A 17,098-nucleotide genomic window follows, 5' to 3' on the forward strand; every position below is an offset into this window, starting at 1 on the left:
ACTAACTTTGTGACAGGAAACTAGACTATCGGCGACGTACGAACGCGAAAAACCATCGTGGATCCGCCGTAACTCCTAATTTGCATACCCGACGCTGGTTTATGACGCAAACTCCCCCCAGCGGCGGCCGCGGTACTGCATCCTAAGATCCGACAGTGTAAAACAATTACACCTGTCGGATCTTAGGGATATCTATGCGTAACTGATTCTATGAATCAGTCGCATAGATAGAAACAGAGATACGACGGCGTATCAGGAGAAACGCCGTCATATCTCATTTGTGAATCTGGCCCACAGTGTGCAATGAAATCAGAGTAAGCAATTTCAGTAAAGGAGAGGAGCATTTAAATGCTTTTTTTATGTTTACCTGGAGTGTGCCTCTATGTGGACAGCATGCTAATGTCAGGCCTGTCTATAAAAAAGCCAAAAAGCCAAATGGGGGCAATGTTTAGCAGCAAGCTATGGCCGAAACCAATCAATAAAATATATTTAGCCTGTTGATACCAGGCTAATCTTTTCAGATGGTCATCCGAATTGACTGTTATTCCTCTAAGACAATGCCTTTTTCATGCAGTCTATGGCCATCAGTACAGTATGTCACCGGAGGCAGTGTATACGGTAAAGGCTCAGCGCAGCAATACAAACCTGTACATGGATTACATGATCCAGTCATTTCAATTCAAATTTTAATGTTACTGAAATCCATATTTCTCATATGACATGCACATAACATTTCATCTTTCAGGTTGAACAAAGATCAGACTACACATTCCATAAAACAGTACTGGCCTCATTTATGAATGTATACGTAACGAAAAGCAAACTACTTTGTTCCTATTAGTCACAATTTTAATTGAATCTACTAAATGGCAGCAGGAATTTGGTTGGTTGTCATAGGGAATGCAAGAACTTTCCATTCAGATAGACACTTTCATAGGAGGCCAAAGTTATTTTTCTACATACTGTATTGCTGTGCCTGTAGCAGGAATGGACATGTTACCTTGTTCACACAGGCTTCAGCTTATATCAGAGCAATGTGTATAGAAAACTTTCACAAAGTATTTGCAGAGCTTGCAGCACGTTTTGTTTAAGCCTTTATCTCCAGTTTGGGCATTAGGGCTTGTTTAAATGTATGACCAGGGGCAGTAAAAGCAAACGATTGAGCAGTGGTTTTACTGCCCTTCAACCACCCATCTGAACAAGGACAAACAGCCACTCAGGACTGTTCACATGCTGAGATTGCAATGCTTTGCTTCACGGCCATAGAAAACATTAAAGGCAATACCACCACCGAAGGGAACTGATTCAAGTTAATGGGGTTGCTATGCAACCACCGTTTGTGTATGCATGCGGCACTGATGCGTGCAAATTGGCCACTTACAAAAAAGCTGACAGTCTCCCAAAAAAAAAAAACGATACCAGGATGATGCCTGTAGCAGCAGGCAGCATCCGGGTATACACTTGAAAGCCGTAATGTATATGTACGTTAGGCAGTCTTTAAGAGGGTTTAAACAATAAATGAAAAATAGAAATAAATACGGTCACTATCGCTGGAAGCCTACTGAAACCTGCTAGTTGCTTATGTATAAGCACTCATGTCAAAATCTTTATTTAAAGTGGATGTAAACCCTCCATACACCCAGTGAAGGGAACAGCCTCAGATGATACACTGAGATGAACCAAATCTCCCTACATAGGTTTTACATATATATCTGCTGTCTTCGCATTTATATACTGTTTAGAAAGTTCAGATCATGTTAGAAAATGTTCTCTTCCTGTTTAACACAGAGTGTGATGTCTGGGCATACAGCCAAGATAGATAACATTGCTGATTGGAGGAAAGGCACACACCCCCTCTTATCATAGGCAGAGACTCTCAGAGGTGTTTTGTAACAGGGCCAGCTCCCTGCTAATCTATTTTACCAACCTCCCCGGATAGAAATGTAGGCTGCTTTTATCTGATGTGTCCGAGAATTTTCAGGAGTTATCAGGCTGATAACAGAGGAACAGGTCAGGAGAGAGTTACGGGACATAGCTCTTTGAAGAGAGATAACAAAATACTGCAGATATATGTGCCCAGCTCAAATTTCATGAATCGGGTTTACATCCACTTTAACATTTCCCAAACTGGAACTGAAGAGGCTTCAACAAAGTTGCTCAAAGCTTGCCAAAAACTTCACAAATGGTTCGTAATAGCATGCTGTACACACTGCTCTTTTACAACTATAGCCATAGCAGCCTTCAGAATTGCATTTTTCTGACCTGATATAAATATACTAAATTCTGATTGGCTGCTACTGTTAACAGATCTTTGCACATCTTCAGTCTTCCTAATGAAAAACATAGCTTTGGTTACCATGGAGACACCCATGGATCTTGACTTGAGTGGACATCAACCCAAGAACAATTTTCAAATGGGGACAAGTCCTTTAACCAATTGTAGAGACAATTCGTTGAGAGGTTGGTTAAGCGTTATGCAGTCCAGAAGTTAGCTAAACACCAGTTAGGGTTCTTTCTTTGGTGTTGTTTAGTGCGCCTAATCTAAAGTCAGGAAACCATCATCTGCTTTCCATAGCGGCACTTCTTGAGTGTAAACAAGTTTGCTCCATCTGTACCTTTTCAGATGTGTTCATAGTTGGTAGGCAAGGACTTGATAAAGTTGAGTTGAAGTACATCAATCTATCAGCTGATGACCAAGAGGCAGAAACCTAACGTAAGGGCCACTAGAAGACGTGCATAGCTGCCACTGATCTGCTTACTAGATCCCTGGGTGCCACTATTGCAGTTGTTGGAGAAGCAGCATTGGATGTTGACACCAGCAGCTTTGGAGCCACCTTGCAGTGCCCGGTCACAGAATGACTTGAAGGAGCAGGACTTCATCACTCCACCTGCACAAAACACAAGGCAGTACAGTGATATACATTTTAATACTGGATTAGCTTCGCACTGATATTTAAGAAATACAGTCATGTCCGAAATTGTTGGAACCTCCAGAAAATCAAGTATTTCTCACAGAAAAATATTGCAGTAACACATGTTTTGCTATACACGTTTATTCCTTTTGTGTGTATTGGAACAAAGCAAAAAAAGGGAGGAAAAAAAGCTAATTGGACATAATGTCACACAACACTCTAAAAAAGGGCTGGTCAAAATTCTTGGCACCCTTAACTTAATATTTGGTTGCACACCCTTTGAAAAAAATAACTGAAATCAGTCGCTTCCTATAACCATTAATAAGCTTCTTACACCTCTCACCTGCAATTTTGGACCACTTTTCCTTTGCAAACTGCTCCAGGTCTCTCTTATTGGAAGGGCGCCTTTTCCCAACAGCATTTTTAAGATCTCTCCACAGGTGTTCAATGGGATTTAGATCTGGACTCATTGCTGGCCACTTTAGAACTCTCCAGCGATTTGTTGCCATCCATTTCTGGGTGCTTTGACGTATGTTTGGGGTCATTGTCCTGCTGGACTCTACAGTGCGACCTAAAACCCTTTAGAAAATCTTCAGATTTCATGATGCCTTGCACACATTCAAGGCATCCAGTGCCAGAGGCAGCAAAACAACCCCAAACAAATCATTAAACCTCCACCATATTTCACTGTAGGTACTGTGTTCTTTTCTTTGTAGGCCTCATTCCATTTTCGGTAAACAGTAGAATGATGTGCTTTACCAAAAAAGCTCTATCTTGGTCTCATTTGCCCACAAGACGTTTTCCCAGAAGGATTTTGGCTTACTCAAGTACGTTTTGGCAAACTGTAGTCTTGCTTTTTTATGTCTCTGTGTCAGCAGTGGGGTCTTTCTGGGTCTCCTGTCATAGGATTTCATTTAAATGCCGACGGATAGTTCGTGCTGACACTGATGCTCCCTGAGCCTGCAGGACAGCTTGAATTTCTTTGGAACTTGTTTGGGGCAGCTTATCCACCATCCGGACTATCCTGCGTTGCAACCTTTCATACATTTTTCTCTTCCGTCCACATCCAGAGAGATTAGCTACAGTGCCATGGGTTGCAAACTTCTTGATAATGTTGCGCACTGTGGACAAAGGCAAATCTAGATCTCTGGAGATGGACTTGTAATCTTGAGATTGTTGATATTTTTCCACAATTTTGGTTCTCAAGTCCTCAGACAGTTCTCTTCTCCTCTTTCTGTTGTCCATGCTTAGTGTGGCACACACAATGCAAAGACTAAGTGAACTTCTCTCCTTTTTATCTGCTTTAAGGTGTGATTTTTAGATTGCCCACACCTGTTACTTGCCCCAGGTGAGTTTAAAGGAGCATCACATGCTTGAAACAATCTTATTTATCCACAATTTTGAAAGGGTGCCAAGAATTTTGACCAGCCCATTTTTGGAGTTTTGTGTGACATTATGTCCAATTAGCTTTTTTTCCTCCCTTTTTTTGTTTTGTTCCAATACACACAAAGGGAATAAACATGTGTATAGCAAAACATGTGTTACTGCAATACTTTCTGTGAGAAATACTTGATTTTCTGGTAAAATTTCTGGGGTGTCAACAATTTCGGCCATGAATGTAAATACTACTATTGTGCATTAAAAATATTACATGAATTTGACTTAGGCCATTTGAATCTAACTGCTAATGGGTAGACTAAATGTACCAAGTTGATTGATCGATCAACTTGGGTACAACCAGGGAAGGGAGTCACCGGTCCAGGTGGATCTTTAGCAGACAATTAGAGGAACCTCCCAGGAGTCCAAGGTGCTGGCAATGCACTAGGCAAACATGGAAAACATGGAAATCGCCATGACTAAGCACTAATTGTCCCCTTATGTGACTGTATCTTTGGATGTACATGTCTTGCTTTTATCAATAAAGACAACTTCCTCAAGTTTATCCGGAGTGCGGCTGACCATCGATTTCCATGTTTTCCATGTTTGGGTACAACCAGCCTGCCAAGATTCTCTTGCAATTATTGCTTCTGGCTGCTATAGCCACTAGTAAACATTACTGTTTTCTTCGCTATGAGAAGACAATTCCTGATTCCCCTTTCAACACTGTCTGTGTTAATGGGAGAATCGTGCAAACAGGTTGCAGGAAAGAAATTGGCACCATGCATGGCCTGTCTAGGTATACGTCTCTTGTAATTTTCTGTGCTTTATAACAAATTGGGAGAGGAAGGGAAAGCACTACGAGCAAATTAGGTATGCTGCATGCAAATGTTGTGCTAAGAGGTAAGCTTATAGGAGGAGAGAGCAGACTAGGCAGAGAGGAGACCTCATCATTCAGCTGCTGTTCCTTAATTATCTAATCACAGACTGAGGCGGGGAGGTGACCAGGTTTTACTACTTAAAACCAGAAGAAAAAAGTGTATCACCCTCTAGTTAGGTAGGTGCTAGAGTGAGGATTTTCCTGGAGAGTAGGAAAATTTAGGCAGGCCAAGCTGAAGCTAGGCCTGTTTGTTTTCATTCTGGGCTGGGAGTGGCTCAGGGTAGTAGCTGGTGACTCACGGGGAGCATCACTGAGACCTCCCTCTTCTTTCTAGAGCTGGCTAGAAAGATCTGGAAAGAGAGGAGGAGAGGAGAAGTGGAGCTGCCTGTGGTATTCTAAGGAACCCTGACGAATCCCCAACCTGGATTGGCAGGGGACAGGCCTCCTTAAATACTCACGGGTTAGCCCAGCTGGGGAGGAGTTGTCTGGAGGAAGAGCTGAAGTGAGAGAGTGCGGATGCTGTCAGGGTCAGTGCGGAGGCTGTCAGGTATTCTGACATCCCCAGACCCTCTGTCAGAATACAAGCGTCATGTCGTCTGGGTGAATGGTTAGTAATTAGCTCATATCGGTGCCAGAAAGTCTGACTAAAAATGTGTATTGAGTGCCTTGTGTCATGTTGTGGGTGGAGTTAAGCCATTGTTATTTTATTACTGACTGTATATAAGAAGCCTGAGTTTCCCCATTAAAGAGCTATTCGTTTGGAACCAGAGAACAGAGCTGTGTGTCTCGTTTTCTAGGGGAAATCCAATGGGTCCTGTCTGCTGGATTGTGGAGTGTCGGAAGCTGTCGTGGGTTGGTGGAATGGAATATCGTAACGGCGTTAACCCTTGATCGTTGCACAGCTATTTTAGATTTTTAGAATTATAAATTTATAGTAAATCTGATTTTCTTAATCAACATGAAACAGCTTAAAAGGGACCTGAAACCACTTTTTTTTTTGGCTGATCCTGGCACACTTCAGTCATCTATGTACTCCTTTATCACTTGGGGAATATGGTGTGATATCTGCTTGCTGGAATTCCAAACAATGGTTTCACTGCTTTAAGTCTCACTTCTGCTGCAGCAAAAATAGTCTCATTCCTCCTGCTGCATTCTTTATAAAGTAGAAATCCAGCAAGGGAAGTGAGCCCCATTCTCAATAGGCGCACTACCAGATTCCTCCCCCCGTGGACTGTCTGAGACATAAAAAAAACTAATTGAGCTCTCCAGTATCAACCAAAATCTAATGCTGTGTACACACGATCGTGTGTGGGTCCCATCTGACTTTTTTCCATTGGTGTAAAAAAATAGAACATGTTTTAAAATTTTCAGATGAGGAAAAAAAACGATAGGAAATTCCGATTGACTGTGTGGAATTCCATTGGAGAAAAATCCACGCATGCTCAGAATCAAGTCGACGCATTATCGGAAGCATTGAACTTAATATTTCTCATCTCGTCGTAGTGTTTTACGTCACCGCGTTTTGGACGGTCGATGAAAGTCAGCTTCGGAATTCCGACGAAAAAATTCCATCGGATTTTATCCCATGAGAAATCTAATCGTTTATACGCGGCATAAGAGAACAAAAAACAATGATAAGAGAATAGCCAAAGCAGCACAGAATGGTGACAAAGATTGCAATTACTTACTGGACTGGCCACGTATTATGGCACATGCATCTGAGTCTCTGGGACATTCTTGTGAACCTTGCCGATTACATTCTTCATCATTGGAACCCACACAGGAGAAACACTGTAAGCCTTTGCCTGGCAGAAGAAATATATTTGTATAAAATAACTCCACAATCATATATAACAGATATGTAAATCACATAGGTGTCCATTATAATGGCACTCCAAATGGCCAGGGCTGAAATCCTACTTAGTTCTACTTAATGTTTTTAAGGTGACTGGAGAGTTGTGTTGGTCATAGTTAATCCTTTCTGGTATAGTTTATTGTCACTTGTAAATTAAATGTATATTGTATGGTATATGTTATTACAAAAAAAACTGCCCCCTATGTTTTTCTCCTATCTCCATATTGCCATCTATTCAAAGAAATAGAAGTTGCCTATAGCAACCTATACATATTTTTGGGTTTTGCTTTGTGAATAGAATTCACCAGGTCTGCTATGGCCACCCATCATCATTTTGGAATCTTCCCCTGTCCTCTCCTTCTGTTTAGTCTTTCAGACAGACTAAATACACTGATTTGGGTTATTTTTACCAAATAAATGTGCAGAATAAATTTCGGCCTAAATTTATGAACAAAGATTTTTTATTTGCAAAATTTTATAACGGAATCAAAGTTTTTTTTATTTATTTTTTGTTTATATAGCAATTTTTTTTACCAGTGATTAAATACCACCTAAACAATGCTATGTCTCAAAAAAATTATAAACATTTAATTTGGGTACAGTGTTGCAATACTGAGTAATTGTCATTCAAATTGTGACAGTGCATAAAGCTGAAAAATGGCCTGGGCAGGAAGGGGGGTGAAAGTGTCCGGTATTGAAGTGGTTAAAGAATTACAAGTAATGAAGTTTACTGCAAGTACAAAAATCTATTCTTTGAATTTTGATGTAGTAGGGAAGGGTAAAACCCCCTGTCCTTTTTATTTTTGCTGTCTTTGTTCAATTGCGTAGCTTTACCTTCACTTCTTGTCCTTGAGTCGGAAAAATAAGTGATCAGAAATATCTATTAAATGAGGGGGAGTTTCCTACTTGCTCACTGGAAGATTTACTCCCATCTAATATTCTGGTGACAACTCAAAAATGATTTATTTTTTATCACTTTGTTTCTGGTGACAATAGTCCCCAGGACAAACAAACATACTATATAGGTAGAATGATGAATTTAGAAGGGGGAGTGGCCAGAAGAAAAGATATATCCCTCCCCCACTGTCTAAGCTGAAGCCGATTATGTGTTATATGAACTCTGCTGTGGAACACGAGCAATATGCACAGAAGGCAGATCTCCGCTTTATTGCATTTATTGATTACAATTTTTGCTGTTTTTTTTTTAAACATTTAGCCTTTAAATTTCTTAATTCAATGTCCTTTTTTTTTTTTTTACAATGTAACATTTGGATGCACTTTACAAATAAAAGTATTGCTTATTTTGTTATTCCAGAAAGTTTGAAGGCTCCAGCTGGGTTAGTGCATCACCTTTAAGGTGAGCCAAGAACTACTGCTCCTACAAGGTAACTAAAATAGTCAAAGATCAGTATATTTATTATCCTGAAAACTATTGCCTTTGGATAGAAGCCCACACTGACGAATCTGCAACTATGCAGCAGTAATGGATTTTGACAGGATGCAGAGGATGTCAACATCTGTAAAATACCCTAATGAGCACAAAATAGCTCACGTGTAGTTCTAGAAAGTCCTGAAGATTTCAAACAGATTCAATTAGAACAGAACTATTTATAGTTGAACTATAACTGGAATAATATACTATAGTATTTTTTACTCAGCATTTAAAAAATAAATATTTCTTGAAGATACTCTGAAGTATAATAAGTCAACAGAGATTATTAGCCCTAATTTACACCAAATACTTCAAATTGATGCCAATAGAGTAAAATATTAAAGGCAAACTAGGACTAGTCTATGAGTGCCAATATGTTCTGTTCTATACTACAGTATACTATACTATACTATACTATACTATACTATACTCACATAGTGGCACAAACATGATTAGCAAAATATATTATGTTATACTGTAAGGAGACCAACTCGGGTAATGTTTTCTTACACTGCACTTGGTTATGAAATAGCTAGTGTAACCTCTATGCTTTTTAAATAAAGTGCAATAAAAATTGTAGATATATACAGAAAATAACAGAAAACCACAGAATTGAAAAAGTCATACATGGCACATTGTAAGTTAGAAGCTCCAAGTTCATATGGGGATAGGTTTCAGGGAAGGTGTCTAAAAAAAATCTTTGAAAGAGCACAGAAAAAACGATTTCAAGGGAATCTCATAAGTAAAGACGTATAGGAGCTGCCATTGCTGACTTGCAATTTGAAGTCCTGGGCCTATCATATTAATCTTCACTGTTTACTGACCTGGAACAAGTATGATGTGTCAAAACACCTAATTTATGCATATTTTCCAAGTTAAGGACTCACTTAGTGGTGAAGCAAGTGTGATGGAAGTCACTTTGGGTGAGGGGCTCGTGGAACCCAGCTTACTTTAGAGAGGTCGGGAAACTCCTTGTTCAGCTCCCCAGGCTCCTCTTCTGTGTAAGCTACCCTGTGTCTATTACGGGCACAGGGTGACCGAGAAAATAATGGACAACTACTTAATGGATGTTAGGAATGTGGTTTGGATTATTTCAAAATGGAACAGTAAATTTCTTTTAAGAATATCCCTCAAGAAATGTATGAAGAGAAGTTGATTCCACCATTTCAGACTGAGAGACTCTTGGCAGGTGTTAATATGATCAGCAAGCCACCTGGTGCTGGTGGTTTCCTGCTATTGTCTGTTTATTAAGTAGTTATGTGTTTTCTGTTAAACATGTCTGTCCCATGGTTAGTTGTTAATTCGGTCACCTATTGTCTGATTAATCACAACATTGAGTCACCTAGGCTGGTTTAAGTGACTAGTTACTTAGCTCATGTTAATTAAGTTTCTAGTTATAGTTTATATTGTTCTGGTAAAATGATCAGGAGGGGATTGTTCTCCTGTGGGGTATAAAGTATGTGTCTGAGATTTAATAAACAGTTCCAGTTCTCATACAAGCTATTGCCAACTAGTCTTGTATGCTGAGACTATAATATCTGGTTCCTATGTCCAGACTGGAGAAAGCAATATACTGACGGAAGCACCAAAACTGGGTGCTGGGACGGTTCCGTCACAGCAAGTATAAAGATGCCAATCCCTGAGCTCATAATAGGACAAAAATGGCAGTTGCAATAATTATTTCCAGAGAGTTTCCATTAATAAAGCAAAGAGCATTGAACCGGCTGCTATAGCTACCAAACCCAAATAACCTTTCATTGTTCTGACTTGTCTAAATTGATGAAAGTTAACACCCAATTGATTGTAAACAGTTTCTGTCTTCTATGTTTTATCTTCACACTATCTTATTAAATTAAAAAAATCAGTTAACCATTGTAGCTATGAAACATGTCATAGAATAACCACTTAACGACAGCCCACTGTATATATATGTCTTATTTTTAAAGCTGAATATCTCGGTAACGGCAGCAGCTGCTGCCAGAACCGGGATATCCACCTTTACAGTGGGCTGCCATGTAAACGATAACGGCAGTCTCCACAGCGGATTCGCCGCGAGATCGCCGTTATCGGTGGCGGGAGAGGTCTTTTTGACCCCAGATCTCATATTTAAGAGGACCTGTCATGCTTTTTTCTATTACAAGGGATGTTTACATTCCTTGTAATAGGAATAAAAGTGATATTTTTTTTATTTTTTTTCAGTGTTAAAAATTCTAAAATAAATAAAAATAAATGCGAAAAGCAAAAAAACATTTTTTTAAAGCGCCCCGTCCCGACGAGCTCGCGCATAGAAGCGAACGCATACGCGAGTAGCGCCGCCATATGAAAACGGTATTCAAACCACACAAGTGAGGTATCGCCGCGATCGTTAGAGCGAGAGCAATAATTATAGCCTTAGAGCTACTCTGTAGCTCAAAAAATGCAACCTATAGAATTTTTTAAACGTCGCCTATCAAGATTTTTAAGGGTAAAAGTTTGACGCCATGCCACGAGCAGGCGCAATTTTAAAGCGTGACATGTTGGGTATCATTTTACTCGGCGTAACATTATCTTTCACAATATATAAAAAAATTGGGCCAAATTTATTGTTGTCTTATTTTTTAATTCAAAAAAGTTAATTTTTTCCAAAAAAAGTGCGCTTGTAAGACCGCTGCGAAAATACGGTGTGACAAAAAGTATTGCGATGACCGCCATTTTATTCTCTAGGGTGTTAGAAAAATATATATATATAATTTTTGGGGGTTTTAAGTAATTTTCTAGCAAAAAAAACTGTTTTAGTCTTGTAAATCCCGAATCTGAAAAACAGGCTCGGGGCTTAAGTCAGGGATCCTCAAACTACGGCCCTCCAGCTGTGGTGGAACTACACATCCCATAAGGCATTGTAACACACTGACATTCATAGACATGACTAGGCATGATGGGAATTGTAGTTCCTGAACAACTGGAGGGCCATAGTTTGAAGTTTGGCTTAAGTGGATAAAGAAAGGGGCTGATGTATCAAGTGTCAGAATTTTCTATTGTATTTTCTATTCTATTGTTGCCCCATTGCCAACAAATTCAAACAGTAATTCCATGAATGTCACATTACAGGTTTGATTGTGATAAGTGGCTGTAAGGAAACAGGGGTTGATTTACTAAAACTGGAGAGGACAAAATCTGGTTCCGCTCTGCATAGAAATCAATCAGCTTTCAGATTTTATTGTCAAAGCTTAATTGAACAAGCTGAAGTTAGAATGGAAAAGCTGCACCAGATTTCACACTCTACCCTTTTAGTAAAGCAACCTCACACATCTATTCTAGAAGGATCAGTCCAACTAGGTTGTCTACATTCTTGAGAGATGCAGAATAATACATTTCTTATTAAATTCTGATATTACTAGAGGACTCTGTTGGTAAGCTCCCATTATGGCCAGGTGGCCATTATGAATGGTTCTTTTATCATGGTTAAAGATATGCTGGAACATACACAAATGGGTGGAAGAACACAATTCTCCAAGATGGACAACACGTGAATAATTTTATCAAGGAGCATCCAAGCCATATCAAAAGCCAAGATCTGACTCGGGCCCCCCAAGTTCCGCCTACATCTGAATATCATTTTGTGAACTGATTGTTTAACAATCATACATCAAGACTCTACCTTTGAAATGGCCTTTTTTATCACTAGCTGTGGTTGTTCATCTTCTAGAGAACATAGATGCCATCACCCTACTAAACATTTACATGGTATTTGATTCAGGCTTGATATAATACAATAAATCAAAGATAAAGAAAAAGCTAGTTTACCCTAGTTGACAGTAATGTGCTTGCTTACCTGTAATGTGCACTAGAAACACAATCGCTGGAATACTATTGGCTGCTGTCATCAGTTTAAAAACTGTTTTCCACAAGCTGTAATAACCTACTTCTAGTCTTTAACAAAAGCTGCTAATTTCATTGAAGAAGGAGAAATTTAGTTGAACGTGCTGACCTTATACATAATGATGAGAGCAGGTGTAAAGCAAAGTAATTATTTTCTTACGGATTTCAAACTTCACATGCCACTGTAGACAATTATAGCAACATTTAAAAAAAAAACACTTACCTTCTTGTATACTGAATGCAAAGAGAAGCAGAAGGGTGTGCACCAGCTGCATGGTAACACGTCTTTGTATCTCCCCACAGTCTAGTGAAGATGGGCCTGAGCTAAGTCAAGGATTAACATCTTTTCTTAATCTGGTGCTGAGGGGGGCAGCACACACTGATAAAGACAAATCTTTCCAATTAGAAGCTCATGTCATTGACATTATCCCTTGAAAAAAAGACTCCTAGCTTAAATCTCCAATTCCAACCTCCTCCTGATCTCCTTTAGTTCTGCACACTGTTAACCCTATGGAACTGCAGAAACACTGAGCTATCAATAATTTAATTTTAAAGAATGATGGGGCAGTGGTATCTAAGATAATAATGTACAGTATGGTGGTCAGGGTCTGTTTATCCTTTAACAAGACAATGTAAACAGTTGTATATGCTTTTAACTACAGTGCCGTTATAAATTATTACCCCTTGAAATTTCCAACAATTGTCATGTTACAACCAAAAACGTAAATGTATTTTATTGGAATTTTTATGTGACAGACCAACACAAAGTGGCACATAATTGTGAAGTGGAAGGAAAATGATAAATGGTTTTCAAAATGATTTTTTTTTACAAATAAATATGTGAAAAGTGTGGCGTGCATTTGTATTCAGCCTCTGTGAGTCAATACTTTGTAAAACCAGGTCGTTGTCCTGCTGGAATGTGAACCTCCGACCCAGTCTCAAGTCTTTTGCAGACTCTAATGCCGCGTACACACCATCACTTTATGTGATGAAAAAAAACGACACTTTCTGTGAAGTAAAAAACAACGTTTTTGAAACTTCAATTTTCAAAGACGAAGTTGCCTACACACCATCGTTTTCTCAGAATGATCTTGCAAAGTGAGGTTACGTTCCACCACGTTTTAACATTGAAGCTTGCTTCATAAGTAGCTTCTGGGCATGCGTGGATGAAAAAACGTCTTAGAAAACGACGTTTTTTGCTACACACGGTCAATTTCTGTGAAGTAAAAAGTGCACTTTTGAAAAACGACACATAAAATTGAAGCATGCTTCAATTTTTTTTGGTCGTTTTTTACAAGACATAAAACGACGTTTTCCCCCACACACGGTCAATTAAAGTGACGTTTTTAAAAACGTCATTTTTTTTCATCACATAAAGTGATGGTGTGTACGCGGCATAACAGATTTTCTTTTAAGATTGCCCTGTATTTGGCCCCATCCATCTTCCCATCAACTCTGACCAGCTTCCCTGTCCCTGCTGAAGAAAAGCATTCCCACAACATGATGCTGCCACCACCACCATGCTTCATGGTGGGGATGGTGTGTTCAGGGTGATGGGTAGTGTTAGTTTTTCACCACACATAGCGTTTTGTTTTTAGGCAAAAATATTCAATTTTGGTCTCATCTGACCAGGGTACCTTCTTCTTACACATGTTTGACTTCTCGCAAACTGCAAACAGAACTTCTTATTTATTCATTTCAACAAGGCTTTCTTCTTGCCACTCTTCCATTAAGGCCAGATTTGTGGAGGGCATGACTAATAGTTGTTCTGTGGACAGATTCTCCCACCTGAGCTGTGGATCTCTGCAGCTCCTCCAGAGTTATGATGGGTCTCTTGGCTGCTTCTCTGAATAATGTCTCCTTGCCCCGCCCGTCCATTTAGGTGGACAGCCATGTTTTGATAGGTTTGCAGTTGTGCAATACTCTTTACATTTTTGGATGATGGATTGAACAGTGCTCCATGAGATGTTCAAAACTTGGGATATTTTTTGTAACCTAACCCTGCTTTAAACTTCTCCACAACTTTATCCCTGACCTGTCTGGTGTGTTCCTTGGCCTTCATGATGCTGTTTTTTCACTAAGGTTCTCTAACAAACCTTTATTTACTAATTAGGTGACTTCTGAAGGCAATTGGTTCCACTAGATTTTAGTTAGGGGTATCAGAGTAAAGGGGGCTGAATACAAATTTATGCCACACTTTTTAGATGTTTATTTGTAAAACAAATTGAAAACCATCTATCATTTTCCTTCCACTTTAAAATTATGTGCCACTTTGTGTTGGTCTAAATGCTCCAGGGTCAGTGGGAACAACAATGGCTTAGCCTTGAGAATAACCTGTGGTCAGTAGAAGGAGAAATAGTGCCCTATCACTGATATTAGTTGAAGGAATAGCACTTTATGTTGTCAATAGAAGAAACTATGCCTCATTGTTGGTGTCAGTGGAAGAAATAGTGCCCCATCTTTGGTGTCAGTAGGAGAAATAGTGCCTTGTATTCTGATAACCAGATATGCAAGGGAGATAAGTCGGAGGACCATTGGCCCCTTTCAGCCTAGGTGTAGAGCACTTTAACACAGAAAAACGGAAGATCGCATAATTGTTCGCTTTTAGAAGAAAATTTAGGGGTGGAGCTGTCGGAATGGACTTGCCAATATAAGGGACTGACAGCTCGTAGCCCCTTCCCGTCCAGACAAAGCTACACTATCCCTTTAGCAAAATGCGTTGACGTCACAGCAGTCACATGACCCCAGCCATGCAACTCCCCATCCAAACTGTATCGCGGGCTGGAAGGCGTCCGCTCCTGCATCCACCCCAGCCATACTTTGTGAACGGCGATTGCCGTAGATCAAGTGACAGTGCCCAGGAGGTTTGCCTTTGTTCAGAGAATCTCTCTTTGAGCCAGGGAACTATTGGCTCATGTGAAATTGAACCTCGGCTCAGCAATGATCCAGTGAAGTATGACAGCCAACGGATTCCACTGGGTGGTAATGTATACAGTATATGCGGCTCCCCTTGAATCAATTGACTTTGTTTGCTGACAATACAATCAGTTAGATACTCTGTTCTTAATAGTGCAGTGTGTTATACTTGGTCATACATGAGCCAGGTTTTAACCACTTTATTAATGCTAAATCTGGCAATGCACTGTACCCTCAGCAACTATTTGTCATCAACTTTTGTTCCATGCATGGGAACCACAGCCTGACATCCATATTCTCTGTAAAGCCTAGACATATTACTGAGGATTTCACCGTGGATACTATTAATGATTAGAACCTTTTGATTGAAGCATATTCTAAAGACGGCTGCCAATTTAAGTGGGACTGTGTTCTGTTCTAAAGGAGTAATTCACATAAGGAGCTCTGGTTATCAAATAAATTCCATAAATTGACATCAGAAAACATACTGTCCTGATTAATTAGTGACAGGACTGGACCACTGGCCATCTCAGCTATACAACAATTTATTTTTATTTTTTGTATGGATTGCTTCACAAAGTTGTGTGTCATCCTTGCGCAGGGGCCATGCTAATCTTCTCTGTATCGTTCCAATTTTTAGGCCATGCAGGAAATATTTAGGAGATTTTCAGTTTAGGGAAGATCTTAGAGTGACCTAGATCCCCCGGCGGTCATTCACGGTGAAGCGGTCACGTTTATTTTATTAAACAAAGTCATTTTCTTGTTCATCAATATTTTTGAATTAATGTGATTATTTTCACACGACTGTTCCCCTGTGAATGTATGCTGGTGTCCGGAATTTTGTTTTTGATTGTGTTTGTATTGTTTTGTGTATTTTTTGTTTTTCTGTCTGTTTTTATAGCATCATCTATGAGGTTTTTTTTCCTCTTGGAAAACTCTTGCAGTACTGTTAATGAAGTTGTCTTAACATTTCAAGTCGCACTATAAATTTAATTATATTTTGTTCTAACTATAAAATGAATACATTTTGTACCCTCTGTTACCAAAGTAACCGCTTTCTGACCCTGGTAGACTTACCCAGGTCTCACTTTGTATGCCTTGCTTGATTGGTTACGGTACCAGTACTTTATTATTGTATGTGGTATTGGGGTATAATCAATCTCATTGTGGATTTGATTGGATAGGATCCGTCTATTTATTTTTCTTTCTTATCACAAATGTAGGTGCTACCGATAACCGATGACATGAATAAGGCTTGATTGTGAAGAGTGGGAGATTTTTCTTTGGGAAGATAAAACTTATAGAAGTGTAGTAAAAAGACACTGTCAAATGCTTCTTCAGTTGCTTGTGTTCACTAAACGTAAATGCATTTTTACAAAGAATAAAAAAATCAACATTTTTAAGGTAAGTTTACGATATTGTGTTGGGCCGCATTCATAACAGTCTTGGGCCACCCTTGGGAAATATATATTTTGGTATATGAAATGTAAATCTTTTTTTTTTTTTTACACGTTAAATAAAAATGTAGCAAAAGCTGTAATCACAAGAAGGTCTGTGGACATGGAGGCATCACTATCAATCAAATAAAACTGTTATCTTTCATAAAATAATTGAAAACAATTTTAATGGTACAAAGAGCCTAAAAAAATATTATAATAAGGTTTCAGCTAAGCAGCTAATGGTAAATAAGAATATAGCCACATTTTTGATTTTCCAGTCATTCTAAAATTGACACCCTGCCTTCCTACCTGCTGGCAGTGACTTGTGGCACTTCACTCCATAACACCGTGGGCATGAACCTGGACTAGTACAGCTGGTAAATTATTACCGTGGGGCAGACAAGCTTTGCCGGAAAGCTTCCTTGGTAA

The 17,098-nt window shown here is 39.3% G+C and overlaps 1 protein-coding gene and 1 pseudogene across 1 annotated transcript; both read right to left on the minus strand.

The window, feature by feature from the left end:
• Nucleotides 1-1,863: 1,863 nt before the first annotated feature.
• On the minus strand, nucleotides 1,864-12,921 carry LOC120947024 (urokinase plasminogen activator surface receptor-like). Its single transcript, XM_040361945.1, has 3 exons — nucleotides 12,538-12,921; nucleotides 6,858-6,974; nucleotides 1,864-2,888 (listed from the first exon to the last, which is right to left on the minus strand). The coding sequence occupies exons 1-3, from the start codon at nucleotides 12,587-12,589 to the stop codon at nucleotides 2,683-2,685; spliced, it is 375 nt and encodes a 124-aa protein (XP_040217879.1). The 5' UTR covers nucleotides 12,590-12,921; the 3' UTR covers nucleotides 1,864-2,682.
• Nucleotides 12,922-15,786: 2,865 nt separating this feature from the next.
• Nucleotides 15,787-15,887, minus strand: LOC120912613 (annotated as a pseudogene).
• Nucleotides 15,888-17,098: the final 1,211 nt, after the last annotated feature.

This window comes from Rana temporaria, chromosome 8 (assembly GCF_905171775.1).
Source record: "Rana temporaria chromosome 8, aRanTem1.1, whole genome shotgun sequence".
NCBI lineage: Eukaryota > Metazoa > Chordata > Amphibia > Anura > Ranidae > Rana > Rana temporaria.

Excerpts from the sequence above, each read along its gene's own strand:
- LOC120947024 (XM_040361945.1), bottom strand. The coding sequence starts at position 12,589 with ATGCAGCTGGTGCACACCCTTCTGCTTCTCTTTGCATTCAGTATACAA. Across the intron at positions 6,975-12,537 it reads TGCATTCAGTATACAAGAAG|GCAAAGGCTTACAGTGTTTC; the intron begins GTAAGTGTTTTT and ends TTCTTCTGCCAG. Across the intron at positions 2,889-6,857 it reads CATAATACGTGGCCAGTCCA|GTGGAGTGATGAAGTCCTGC; the intron begins GTAAGTAATTGC and ends TGTTTTGTGCAG.